The sequence below is a fragment of the Dromiciops gliroides genome, chromosome 6, assembly GCF_019393635.1.
Source record: "Dromiciops gliroides isolate mDroGli1 chromosome 6, mDroGli1.pri, whole genome shotgun sequence".
NCBI lineage: Eukaryota > Metazoa > Chordata > Mammalia > Microbiotheria > Microbiotheriidae > Dromiciops > Dromiciops gliroides.
Window position 1 is genome coordinate 35,044,759 of NC_057866.1, and position 14,575 is coordinate 35,059,333.

At 43.2% G+C, this 14,575-nt stretch overlaps 1 protein-coding gene across 3 annotated transcripts in view; it reads right to left on the reverse strand.

Moving 5' to 3' along the window:
• The window catches only part of TRIM44 (tripartite motif containing 44), a 231,817-nt gene that overhangs the window by 154,496 nt on the left and 62,746 nt on the right, over positions 1-14,575 (reverse strand). For all 3 annotated transcript variants that reach the window (XM_043971821.1, XM_043971822.1, XM_043971820.1), the window contains one exon: positions 7,576-7,815. In XM_043971821.1, coding sequence (XP_043827756.1) covers positions 7,576-7,815 — 240 coding nt within the window. The remainder of the gene's footprint in view (positions 1-7,575; positions 7,816-14,575) is intronic.

Sequence of the window (14,575 nt, forward strand, 5' to 3'; positions counted from 1 at the left end):
ACATCATTATTTAAAGTTCTTTGCAAACTTATCATCATCATTATTTCTCTCTAGCATCCATGGTGCTGCTTCTCTCTACAAGAAGAAATAGTATTCAATTCAGGAACTGGGAGCCCAAAGGAGACTGTCTCTCTAGTCTTCTAGCATCTAGTGGTGTGTTGCAGCAGGGTGGAGCTCAAGCCAATTGTTCAATTTTCAGCGTGAGTAATCACACCTTGGAAATCAGCAAAATGCTACAAATAAGAGCTTGATTTATTTATTTTTATTGATTGTTTAGACTGAAAACATGTTAATAATAAAGATTAAACTTAAAATTGTGTTGTGGATGGCTAATATGGAAATGTTTTGCAGAACTACACATGTATAATCTATATTGAATTGCTTGCCTTCTCAAGGTGGGGGGAAAGGAAGGATGGAGGGAAAGAATATGGAACTAAAATTTTTTTAATGTTAAAATTTTTATTTACATATAATTGAGAAGGAATAAAACATAAATCAAATATTTTAAAAAATGTTTGTTGTGAGTATGTTGTTGTCATTGTTGTTCTGAAAGCTGGTTGTTAAACATTTTCCAGCATGCCCCTACCACCACCATCATACATCAAAACAAGTTCTCTTGAGTGGTGTGTCTTCTTTCTTCCTGTTTGCTTTCCTCAGTCACATCCTCATTGATTCCTGAATGATTTTCCACACTCTCGACCACCCAGGAATCAATCTCTCTCTCTCTCTCTCTCTCTCTCTCTCTCTCTCTCTCTCTCTCTCTCTCTCTCTCTCTCTCTCTCTCTCTCTCCCCCCTCTCATTCTCTTTTCTCCTCTCTCTCGTTCTCTTTCTCTCCTCTCTCGTTATCTGTCCTCTCTCATTCTCTCTCCTCTCTCTCATTCTCTTTCACTCTCTTCTTTCTCGTTATTTCTTGTTCTCTCTCTCTCTCTCTCTTTCTCTCTCTCTCTCTCACACACACACACACACACACACACACACACACACAGCCTTTGAGCTTAGTCAGACACAGGAATCTGACAGGTGTAACCAGAACAGCTTAATAAGCTACAAATAGCCGAGCTGCTTCCTGAAAGAAGGCTAGCACCAGCCACGTAGACGAAGGATGAGGCCAATTAACAGCCTTGTAGAAATGTCTTGCTACTTAGCCTCGCCTCAGCTTGCTGCTGCTTTCTCACTGAGCCAATCAAGATGAAAACGCCTCCTCTCTTTGCCAGCCCTGTGGCATGGAGGCTAAAATCTTCCCCAAAGACCTTCATAAGGAGGTACAAAACCTCCCTTTGAAAATACTCAGGCCCTGAAAATCTCTGGAGGGGCTAATCCATTGGAGATAGAAGCAACAGGAGCCCCTGAGTCCAACCTGCACTTGAATGAGAGAATTCCTTCTATCACCATCCACCTTTCCCAATCCCTCCTAATCTTAGCTCTTTCTCTCTGTTGACTATTCCCTATTTATCCTGTATTTATCTCATTTTGACTGAGTTGGTTATATAAACTCATATAATAGATTATATATTTACGTAAAATAAAATAGATTTTATTACACTTATATATACACTTTATATAGCATAAAATACAATGTTATATTATGCTTATATAATATATCATATTATATAAGTATGCTATAAAACATTATATAGGTTAATGTAATACACAATATGAACATATAACATAAAATATAATATGTAATAGTCAATACATACAAATAATTGTTCATACATTGACTGCCCCTTAGACTGTGAGTCTTTTGAGGGGATGGATTGTTTTTGTGTCCCTCCCCAGCACAGTGCTTGGCACACAGCCAGTCCCACTTTGCTCATATGAACCTATCTGAATTGTCTTTATCTTACTATGAGTTATCAACAAAGCCTGGCTCCATCTCTCTCTCTCTCTTTTTTTTTTTTTTTGCAGGGCAATGAGGGTTAAGTGACTTGCCTAGGGTCACACAGCTGGTCAGTGTCAAGTGTCCAAAGCCGAATTTGAACTCAGGTCCTCCTGAATCCAGGGCCAGTGCTCTATCCACTGTACCTATCATGTATATCTACCAATCTCAGTCTTTCTGTCTCTGTTTCTCTGTCTCTTTCTTATATATAAGAAATATAAATATTTCTATACATTATTTATATAAAAGATATTTTATATAAAGGGAGAGTATAAAATAATATATAATGCATATAATGTTCTGTATTAGAATATGTATTATATAATTATATAATGTATATTATATACAGTGTATATAATTATATATTATATACACATATATTACATATATGTATACATGTGTGTTTGAATAGGGCCTATTATTTCACTGGGCTGGGACCTCTAGATGAGGATCCCAGGGCAGGTTGGCATCTGTTCTGCAATATATAGGCACAGAGAGTGGCCTGGACACTGGCAAGTTAAGTGACCTGTTCAGATTCATAAAGTCAACATGTATGTCAGGAGGAGAATTTTAATCCAGGTCTTAGTGATGGTGGGGTAGCTTTCTAGCTACTATGCAACCCTACCCTCTTGTAATATATAATATTAGCGTGTAATAGTGTTGTTGTTCACTTGTTTTCAGTCATATCCAACTCTCTGAGACCCTATTTGTGTTTTTTTTGGCATAGATAGTGGAGTGGTTTGCCATCTCCTTCTCCAGCTCATTTTATAGATGAGAAAACGGAGGTAAACAAGGTGAAGTGACTTGCCCAGGGTCATATAGCTATTAAGTGTCTGAGTTCAAATTAGAACTCAGGTCTTCCTGACTCCAGGCCAGGGGCTTTATGCACTATGGCGCCACCTAGCAGCCCTAGAATATAATACAGGTATTCTTAATTTTGTGCATGCACTGGACCCTTTGCCACTCTGGGGAAGCCTCCTGACTCCTTCTCAGAAGATTTTTAAGGGAATAAAATAACATACATAAGATTGCAAAGGAGATTTTATAAATTACATTGGAATACAGTTATCCAGATATTTAAAATAACAAGTTCATGGATCCAAGGCTATGAACCCTTGCCTATATTATAATATAATTACACTAATGCATATTACAGTACTCAGATACTTACTATAAGTTATACATAACAGATACTTAAGTAATATACATGTGTTTTTCTTTAGTGCCACACACAGAGACTTACACGAATTCACACACATGTGTACTTACACATACAATACACACACATACACCCTTTTAATGGGATTCATGATGCTGGCAATATATAATTTTTAAATCCTGTGTCATCCCATAGGAAAATAAAGAGGAAGATTCCTTGGAAGAATGGAATTAATAAGCCCACTTTGGAATCTTTGTTGAATTTCTCCATTGAGTACACAGGGTGTGGAAGAAATTTGCTTTGACCAATGAGTTACCAGATTAGCTGGAACAGGAGGCTATTAGATTATAACAGTTTATTGTGGTGGCTGTTGCCAGCTGAATGCTACTTATTGTACTAATAGCTTATTTTATGCATAGCAGGCTCCCGAGGCCTTTCTCACCCCTCCCTGGCTAAGAGCAATTCAAACTGGGTTAACAAGCAGTGGGGAGACCTTTAATGGATGGCTAATGTTAGGGAGGAACTAGGTTCTTTAAAAGTGTGACTCAAGAAAAATCAGAGAGGCAGATGAATATCCATGAGAGTCACAGGATCTCAAGGGGCAGAATGGACAACCTTAGGCAAATCCACGCCCCCACCTTGGTTTCTTCTTCTAAACAAGGAGAGGGTCAAACTAAATGACCATCTTAAAGACTCTCCCCGGTTCTAAGTCTATGAGAAAATAAGGTCATTTCATTGAAATCTTTAATTTTTCAGATGTGGAAGTAGAGGTGTAGAGAAGGAGGAAGGTGATTTGCTACCTTGAGGGAGAAACAGCTAGACTAGACAGAGGGAGAGCTAGAACTAGAACTGGGGGTTCTGGATTCCCAAGCTAGAACATGAAGCTTCATTTTAAAAACAGCTTCACCATCATTCTACTTTGAGGTGAAGGCCTAGAGCAGGTGTGGGGGGGTGTCAAACTAAAAAAAAAAAAGGAGGCCCTTAAACCATACATAAGGAGCCCTCTCCCAGACTTAGTGATCTAGAAAACCACACATTAACATTATCTATGTTCTATTTCATTTTATAAAAAATTTTGCTGAATATTTCCCAATTATGTTTTAAGCTGATTCTGGTTCTACTCTCCAGTGCATGTTGGACCCCTCTACCACAGTGCATTCAACTGGGAGTCAAGAGGCCTTGAGTTCAAGTCAAGCCTCAGATACTAACTGTGTGACTCTTAAAGGCTTTAGGCCAACCTATCTCCCAGCAACATCATCATCACCACCACCACCACTATCATCTTCTTCTCCTCCTCCTCCTCCTTCTTCTCTTCCTCCTTCTCCTCCTTCTCCTTTTCCTCTTCCTTCTTTATCATCATCGCTAACATTTATATAGAGCCTATAATGCGCCATTCACTGAAAGAAGCTCTTTACAAACATCATCTCATTTAATATTCACAACAACCCATCGAAAAGATGGTATTATCCCCATTTTTCAGATGAGAAAACTGACGTAGAAGTTTGGTAACTTGTCCAAGATCATATAGTTAGTAAGGGTCTGAGGTTGGACTTGAACTCTGGTCTTCCTGACTCTGGATCAGTGCTCTCTCCACTGAGACACCTAGCTGTGGTTACCTACAACTGTCGATACCTACAGCCAAGGAAGATAGTGTATTGTTTTTTTGTTTTTGTTTTTGTTTTTTGTTTTTTGGTGAGGTGATTGGGGTTAAGTGACTTGCCCAGGGTCACACAGCTAGTCAGTGTCAAGTGTCTGGGGCTGTATTTGAACTCAGGTCCTCCTGGTTCCAGGGCCACTGCTCTATCCACTGTACCACCTATCTGCCCCTAAGATAATGTATTGTTATTTCCATTTTACAAATGAAGAAACTGAGGCAGAAAGATTAAGCAACTGGCCCATGGTCATGTAGCTAGTGAGTGTCTGAGCCCTCATTCAAATACAGATCTCCTGATTACACATCCAGTGTCTTTACAATTATCTGTCTACCCAGCGTTACGGTTTCCCCTTTTCTGTCAGAGCTTTCTCTGTTTCCCTTCCTCTTTATTTCTACTGCTTTCTCCATGGTATAGGCTCTTATGTCCCACCTATACACTCTTTCAATCAATCAGCTGATCAACCAACAATTTTTAAGTGCTTACTATGTACCAGGCACAGTGATAAGCACTTCCAATTCATTTTTATACAGTTCCCAGAAAAATCTCCCATATGAATAGATTTAGTCTCTCACTCCTCAGCATAAAACCTGCAGGAGCTCTCCGTGACCTCCCCAGCAAAGCCCAAGTCTCTGAAATGGCTTTCAGGGCCTCCACACTTCAGTGCTGCCCTTCTTCCTCTATGTGTTCTGCATTTCAGTCAAACTGATTCAGAGCCTAGCCCAGGGACTGCCAAACAGTAAGAACTTAATAAATGCTCGCTGATAGACTGATTGATGTGTTTCCTGCCCGTAAACATGCTGTCCTTTATACCCTTTGTCTGGGCTTTCCTCCTTTTTGGCTAGTTGAGTTCATGTTCATCCTAAAAAGCCCATCTTCAAAGCCCCGAATTCCTTAAAGCTTCCCCTGATTCCCTTGGTCTTCCAAACATCATCCCCTAGACCTCAGGTAGTATTTTTCTGTTATACTTATATATTACATTTATTAGTGTTTTGCCTTCTCTCTACTAGATTCCAAATTATTTGAAGGTAGGGACCAAGTCTTACGGACTCCCCCCCTCCCCCCCCCCCCCCCCCCCCCCCCCCCCCCCCCCCCCGCCACACACACACACACGCACACACTATACAAGTAGGTGTTTAATAAATATTTGTAGAGGACTGAATGAATGAATGAATGAATGAACGAACAAATAAATAGATAAATAAATAAATGAAAGAGTTACATAAACCCTGCCCCATATACACACAAATTCCTCCCTTAGTCATCTGTATACATTCGGTGCTTAATCATTGTTTATAGAGGGCATGAATGAATGAAAAGAGTGACATAAACTATTCTCACATACACATACACACACATACTCCTCCTTTAGTGCTCTCTATAGATTAGGTACATAAAGTTTGTGGAGGGCTGAATGAATGAATAAAAAGAGTAACATAAACCCTTCCATGCATACACACCCTCCTTCCTTAGTGGTCTGTATACAGGAGGTGCTTACTGTTTGTAGAAGCCTAAATGAATGCATGACTAAAAAGCAGAGAGCCATAAATGAGCAGAAAACAATATGGAGGGCCTCGGTCCCAGGAAGTCCTTGGTTTTCAGGAAACACATAAGCATTTCTCACCTTCTGGAGAAGATGAATCAGGCCACACAGAAGCACCACAGTGAACTTGAGTAGACATGGCTCTTAGAGGTCATCAAGTCCAACCTCCTTGAGGCTAGTTGCCTCTTTTCTAGTCATAGATCCGGGGTTAGAAAAGAACTCAGAGGTCTTGTAGTTCGAGTCTCTCGCTTTACAGATGAGGAAACTGAGACTCGGAGAAATAAGAGTGACTTGCCGTGGCAGCTAGGTGGTGCAGTGGATAGAGCACTGGCCCTGGATTCAGGAGGACCTGAGTTCAAATCCGACCTCAGACACTTAACATTTACTAGCTGTGTGACCCTAGGCAAGTCACTTAACCCCAACTGCCTTGCCAAAAAAAAAAAGTGACTTGCCCAAGATGACACAGAGATCTCATCACAGTAATGGCAGCACCAGCATTTGAACCCAAATCCTCTGATCCCAAATCAAGGACCCTTCCCACTGTCCTCATGCCGCCTGGCGTCAGTAAGAATGATGAGTGATCTGTCTGCAACTACAATCAATCACTCCACCCATCCTTTCTCTCGGATCATTTAGAGGACATCTGCCTTCTGGGTACCAACTTCATCATCTCACTCTGGCTTCCCACTGCTGCATTACTCTTCAGCAAGACGCCCCTAGCCAAAGACATGCCAGCTCCGTGCCTGGTCATCACTAGCCCTGACATTGCCACGGTGCCCTTGTAGGTGCCAGCAGAAGGGCCCAAGGTGCCCTCTTGGCTTAATCAGGCACATACTTTCACCAGGCTGCCATGAAATTTCACAAGACACAACCTCTCCCACCATAGTTAAGATCCATCCAGCACAAGAAGGGAGGGGGGGGGGGAGGTCTGAAACCTGCTAGGGATTTGGTTTCCATGGATGGAAAAGCATCCAAAAGCACACACAGGAGGTGGTGGCTTCGTCCACGGAAGCCTCCGAGCAGAAGCTGGATGACACCTTATCGGGGATATGGTAGATGGGTTTCTTGCCCAGATACAAATTACTTTGGTGGTCTCCCAGGTCCCTTTCTACCCTGAGCTTCTCTGATTGGTGATTCTGGGATCATATCATCTCTACATGCTTATGTGGGCAGATTATGCTTAAGAGACCTCTTAGCTTTCTGCTACGGAGATGGGTTTAATCCTGACAAAAGAATTATCCTCTCAGGGTTCCTAAGTATGTATCATAAGCCAAGAGATGGTACAATTTTCTCCCCCAGTCCCCGCGCTACTGGCCATCTGGACACTCTCCTCCCCCTTACCTCTGGTTTCATCGAAGCCAACTCGTTGAAGGCATCGAGCTGGTGCCTTATCTCCGCCATCTCCGCCATCAACTTTTCCATGTGCACGTGAATTTCAGCTAGGACCTCCGTCATGTGGGCCGTGGCCACGGCTTCCTGGAGGTCCACCAGGTGGAGGGCCTTCCGCTCCTCCTCGCAGACCTGCTGCCGTACCTTGTCGAACTCCTGCTGGATACAGACTTTCATCTCACTCCGGCTGACCTGCAGATTGTATGGGTAAGAGCAAACAAGGAGAAGGGTGAGTGCAGGGAGGAGGGGGCAAGGAAGAACACTAACCCGGCCTCCTCTGAAACGTTCGTATTAACAAGGAATCCCCCCACCTCCCCACCCGAATAACACTGGGCAGATAGGCTTAAAAATCAACAACAATCCATCAGCATCTCCTACAAGTGTCCATTGGTCTCTTTCAGACATGTCAGAGTCATAGCCATGTTGTGATATGAGAGAACACCAGAAGACCAAAGAATCATTCTGTAATGTCATCATCACAAAGTCTGCAATCAACCAAAGATCAGTCCCCTCATCAGACATCAAGCATTTATTAAGCATCTACTACATACGAGGCCCTGGGCAACAGCTCAGGGATACAGAGAAAAGCAAAAAATTGTCTCTGTTCTCTAGGAGATCACAGAACAATGGGGGAGAAATCATGAAAACAGCTGTGGACAAACAAGCTACCTGCAGGATAAAACATAGACAATAAGAGGGAGCACGAAGGGGTGGGGAGGGGGTGCAGGGGATAGAGCATCTGGCCTGGAGTCAAAAGACCTGAGTTCAAATCTGGCCTCAGACACTTCCTAGCTATGTGACCCTAGAAAAGTCACTTCATCCTGTTTGCCTCAGTTTCCTCAGCTGTAAAATGAGCTGAAGGAAATGGCAAACCAGTCCAGTATCTTTGCCAAGGAAACTCCAAATGGGGTCACAAAGAGTCACATGACTGAAATGACATAACAATAACAACACCCCTGACAAACAAGCAGCATGAAGGGGGATTAGGAAAGTCTTCTCCACCTGGGATTTTAGCTGGGTCTAAAGGAAACCAGGGAGGTCAGGAGGCAGAGATGAGGAGGGAGTATCCTAGACACTGGGCTAGGGGCTGGGGGCTACATGGACACATTGTATCAGAGAAGATATCACACACACATATATGTGTATGTGTGTGTGTGTGTTATGCAAAATGCATACATACATACAAAATAATGGGGGGGGCAGATGCCAGCACCTGGGCAACCACAAAGATCTCAATAGAAGGTGAAGCTTAAACTAGGGATCAGAAAAGGCAGAGGTGAGAAGGAAGTATATTCCAGGCGTGGGAGACAGACAGCCTGTGAAGAGGTGAAGATATGAATGGGAGATTGAGAGAAAGGTGTGAGGAACATAAGGCAAGAAGACCAGCCTAGCTTAGGTGCCATAGCACCTTGGACCTGGCCCAAGATCTGTCACCATCACAGGATTGAATGTTTGTTTTTTCTAATTTTTAATTTTTTTTTTGGTGGGGTGCAATTGGGGTTAAGTGACTTGCCCAGGGTCACACAGCTAGTAAGTGTCAAGTGTCTGAGGTCAGATTTGAACTCAGGTCTTCCTGAATCCAGGACCAGTGCTTTATCCACTGTGCTACCTAGCTGCCCCCCTGCAAAGTTTTTTTGATGTACACATTGTTTCTTTTGAGCCTCACAAAAACCCTGTGAAGTCAGTAGTGCTGGGGCTATTACCCCCATTCCCAATTTACAGAGGAGAAAGCTGAAGCTTAGAGAGTTTAGCCAATCTGTCCGTGGTCATCTAGGTTATCAAGTTCAAACAGAGATCTGAACCCGGGTCTTTCTGCTTCCACATCCAACACTCCCCCCAGCTAAAGTTTGCCATCGCTTGCTTCTTGCTACTCCTGACCCTAGAGATTCAGGACCATGGACTGTGGCCAAGAGAGAACAGAAACCCTCAAATCACAAGCAGTCAGTCAGACAACCATTGGGTGTGCACGAAAGGAATAGGCTCCATCTCCCTTTAGGATCCCTCACACTAGGCTTCTACTGACCACCTTGGAAGGGGGCAAGACCTCTCCAGCTATTTTAAACCTACTTGCTGAAAAATCTTATTAAGCTAGAAGAATACTCTGCTTCCTCTGAGCAAGAGCTGAATAGTTATTGCATAAATTTACACTTCCTAAATAGGACAAAACACCAAAACGAAATCCAGTTTCTCCAGGTACTTTTTCATTCAGTCTTAACTCGACCAAAAAGAGAAATTCTTTAAAATAGATATAGGGTTTATGATTAGGTCACCTAATTCTTCAGGCTTCTGGAGTTGGCCATTCATTTGCATTTTAACCTTGTTTGCATTTTAATCTGCTTTGCCTCATTCAGCCTCCGAGTGTCTGAAAATGGGTAAGTGAAGAAAGAGAAAGGCCATTTAGTTATAAAACATGTGCTGCAGAGATTATGAGAAAAAAACATAGTCACCTAGTAAAATGAACCCAGTAAGACAACTGGGCTATGTTTTGGAAATTTAAAGAGTAGCTGTGGATTGAATGCTGAATGTGGAATCAAAGGGACAAGGCTCTAATCCCAGGTTTGCAATTTACAACTTGTGTGACCTGGGGCATGTCACTGCACTTCCGAGCTTCAGTTTCCTCATCGGTAAAATGAGGGGGGTTGGACTAGATGGCCTCTGAAGTTCCTTCCAACTCTTTCTATTTTGTTGTTGTTTTTTTTTTTTGGGAGGGGGCAATGAGGGTTATGTGACTTGCCCAAGGTCACACAGCTAGTAAATGTCAAGTGTCTGAGAACGGATTTGAACTCAGGTCTTCCTGAATCCAGGGCCAGTGCTTTATCCACTGTGCCACCTAGCTGTCCTTTTCTGTTTTTGTTTGTGTTTTTTGTGGGGCAGTGAGGGTTACGTGACTTGCCCAAGGTCTCCAACTCAATATATGATTTTATGACCTCCTCATTCTGCCTCAGTTTCCTCATTTGTAAAAGGTTAGACTAGAGGACCTCTAAGGTCCCTTCTGGCTTTAAATTTAAAAAGAAACTTAAGATTAATCATAGGTATAAGACTAAGGTGATCTGACAGAAATGAACAATTGGCCGGGGGGGGGGGGGGAGATGCCCCATTATCTCCCTCCTCTAAGGGTCTGTCATGCCCCTTACAGGTTGCGGCTCATCTAGAAATCTTTGAGGTCATTTCATTAACAGGGTCATTTAAGGGGTTTCCCAGTTTAACAAGCATATCACCTGAAAAACTCATAGTAACAGTAGGTCATATCTCTGCAGCACTCAGGATTCAAACTAATCTGATCAATCAATATTGATTATGCCCCTCCCATGTGCCTGGCACTGTCCTAGGTACTAGGAACATACACAAAGAAAAGACAAAACAGTCCCTCCTTCTATGTATCCTAGGGGGAGAACTGTGCCTGCTACAAGGTTCTAGGGGTCTCAGGGTATAGCACCCCCCAACCCCCAAAGCTGGGCAACATTGATTTGGGGTCATCAAGAAAGCAAGGGCATTCTGAGCATTCTATTCTGAGCTCTTCCTCATTTGGGGATGGGCCAGAACTCTGTGGACCCTAACCTACCTTTCAAAACCACTGCCCTATAACTCTCCTTCATACTCTCTCTGTTTTATCCAAACAGACCTACTGGAACCTGACCATTTCCCAATGCCCTTCAAGGAATTTACTTTCTATTATAGTGACACAAATATAGCCATGTAAGAAGGTGTAAGGTGATCTGTAGAGAGTCAGTGTTGACATAGCAGGTGAATACCCAAGCAGAGCCTTGAATAAAGGCTAAGAATTCTAGAGATGAGGGGGCAGCTAGATGGCACAGTGGATAGAGTACCGGCCCTGGAGTCAGGAGTTCCTGAGTTCAAATCTGGCCTCAGACACTTAACACTTACTAGCTGTGTGACCCTGGGCAAGTCACTTAACCCCAACTGCCTCACTGAAAAATAATTTAAAATTAAAAAAAAAAAAGAATTCTAGAGATGGAAGTGTCCAGGGACTGAATTCAAGGCATTTTATCCTCATGATAACCTCAAGTATCAGATATGTTTATTATTTCCATGTTGCAGTTGAGGAAACAGAAGCAGAGATGAAGTGACTTTTCCAGGGTCACACTCCTACTAAGTGTCTGAGGACAAATTTGAAATCAGATCTTTCTGAATCCTGGTCCTGCCACACAGCTTAGTAAGCATCTGAGGCTGGATTTGATCCCAGATCCTCCTGAACCTAGGTCCAGGGTTCTATGCACTACACCACCTGGCTGCCTCTTGGAGCAATGCATAAAGAGTCAGGAAGACCTGAATTTAAACACAGCCTCAGACCTTTACTAGCTGTGAGATCCTAGAGAAGTCTGTCTGCCTCTGTGTCCTCATCTGTAAAATGGAGTTAATAAGAAACCTACTTCCCAGAGTTGTCGTGAGAAGCAAATAATAATTGGAACGTGCTCAGCACAGTGCCTGGGACACAATAAGCTCTCTTTAAATGTTAGCTATCATTACTGGGTGCCCACCATTTGTCTATCTCGGGACCTACTAAATTCACTCTCCTGGCTATCTATGCGACCCCCGCGGACATTTCTGAATTATTTCTCCTTGTTTGTTTGCCAGCCCTGCTCAGTGTCTCTCAGGGGTAACGTTTCTTTAGGTGAAGGGGCGATGCAGCAGCTGCAGTCTTCCCCGGGAGCCTTCATCCCTGGGCACATCATCGTCACTACACCTGTCAGAGGTGGGAAGATGGGTTAGGTAAGACATAGAGACTGGCCAGGAAGAGGTCTGGGGATGCGGGAAGTAGAGTGTGCATTCATTAAGTCCACTTGGCCTCAGGCTACACCATGCAGGCAAGAGCTAGGAAGAGCACAGGGCTGTGGAACGAGATGTATTTGCTGAAGTGCTAGGAAGAGGCACAGAGGGTCTGGCCATGATATTGAGTGCACAGAATGTGATTGCAAGAAGGGCACTAAAGGACAGTGAAGTGAGAAATCAGAGATATGAGAGAGCTTAGGAAAGTGTAAATCGTGCTTGTCTCCATCCTTATTCCACAACATTTGCGATTATTTATAAGGGGATGGAGGGGAGATGTAGTGAAGAGGGATGATGGGCACGCAGACAAAACCAAGGCCTGGTGTCTTGGAATGAGCACTGGATTTGGAATCAGAAGAGATGGGTTCAAATCCTGGCAGCAAGGTGATTATGGGCAAGCAAATTAAGCTCTGGGTCTCACTTTCCTCATCTGTGAAATGAGGGGGTTGAACTTGGAGATGTCTAATGTCCTTTTAGGGGATACTGAAAGATGAATTGAGGGGAATTCTCTGAAACACAGCTGCTGCTTCTTTTCTTCTGCTTCAGATAAAAGGAGCAAAACAGTAGATGTTACCAGGCAACTAAAAGCAGCAGGAGCTGCGGTTGGCTACTTTTTCACAAAGTAGGTGTCCCATCTCCTGCCTCTGTGACTTTGCCTAGGCCTTCCTCCATGCCTGGGATGCCCTTTCTTTTCACCTCTGCCTCTTAGAATTTTTTAGTTTCTTCAAAGCCACCTTCCATACAAGGCCTTTCCTCATCCCCCTAGTTAAGCACCTTCTTCCTTCCCAAATGATCTTGTATCTGTTTACATGCTGTATCCCTCACGTTGCCCTTCCCCCAGTAGAATGCAGGGTCCTTAAATAGAGAATATGTTGTCTCCATATTCTCAGGCCCTACAACAGTCCCTTGCACATAGCAGGCACTTAAAAATGCTTGCTGAATTGAATTCAACTGAGTCACTGGAGTATAGGCAGAGTTTCATTCTTTGTATTTATTTTCACCTCCTCCGTGCATAGTAGGCATGTCATAAATGGTTGTTGATTTTTTAAAAAGGAGAACAGGCCTTAAACAAGCCTAGTTCATCCTTCTCATTTTAGGGAGGAGGAAACTGGATCTTCAGGAAGAGGAGTCATTTGCTCAAGAGGTCATTACAGAGGACACACCAACATCTCCTGACAAGGTGCCAGGATGATGAAGTACCTTATGGACTAGGGAACAGACTAGTGGATAGAGCACTGGGCTTAGAATCAGGAAGACCTGGGGCAGCTAGATGGCGCAGTGGATAGAGCACCGGCCCTGGAGTCAGGAGTACTTCAGTTCAAATCCGTCCTCAGACACTTAACACTTACTAGCTGTGTGACCCTGGGCAAGTCACTTAACCCCAACTGCCTCACTAAAAAAAAAAAATAATAATCAGGAAGACCTGAATTCAAATCCAGGCTCAGTTTTGTATTTGTGTGACTCTAGGCAAGTCACCTAACTTCTGTTTGCCTCAGTTTCCACATCTGGAAAGTGGGGGGTGATGGTGGTGATGGTGAAGATAGCTCTATCACCCAAGGTTATTGTGAGGGCCAAATGAGATAATAAAGTACTTAGCACAGTGCCTGGTACATAATGTGCCCTATAAAAATATTAGCTTTTGATGCATTATTATTTTTAACCAAGAGAAGAAAAGGAAGCAGGCAGAATGACACTGATCAATGTCTTCAATTATCTGAAGAACTGTCGTGGAAAATGGGCAGGTGGATGGTGCAGTGGATACAGTGTCTGGTCTGGAGTCAGGTAGACTCAACTTCCTGAGTTCAAATCTAGCCTCAGACACTACTGGCCATGTATCCCTGAACAAGTCATTTAACTCTGCTTGCTTTGGTTTCCCCAACTGTAAAATGTGTTGGAGGAGAAAATGGCAAATCACTTCAGCTTCTTTTCTTTTTTGTGGAGTAATGAGGGTTAAGTGACTTTCCCATGGTCACACAACTAGCTAGTGTCAAGTGTCTGAGGTCACATTTGAACTCACGTCCTCCTGAATCCAGGGCTTGTGCTTTATTCACTGCACCACCTAGCTGCCCCACTTCAGTATCTTTGTCAAGGAAATCCTAAATGGGGTCTCAAAGAGTCAGACATGACTGAAACATCTCAACAATGTGTGGGAAATAGCGACTTG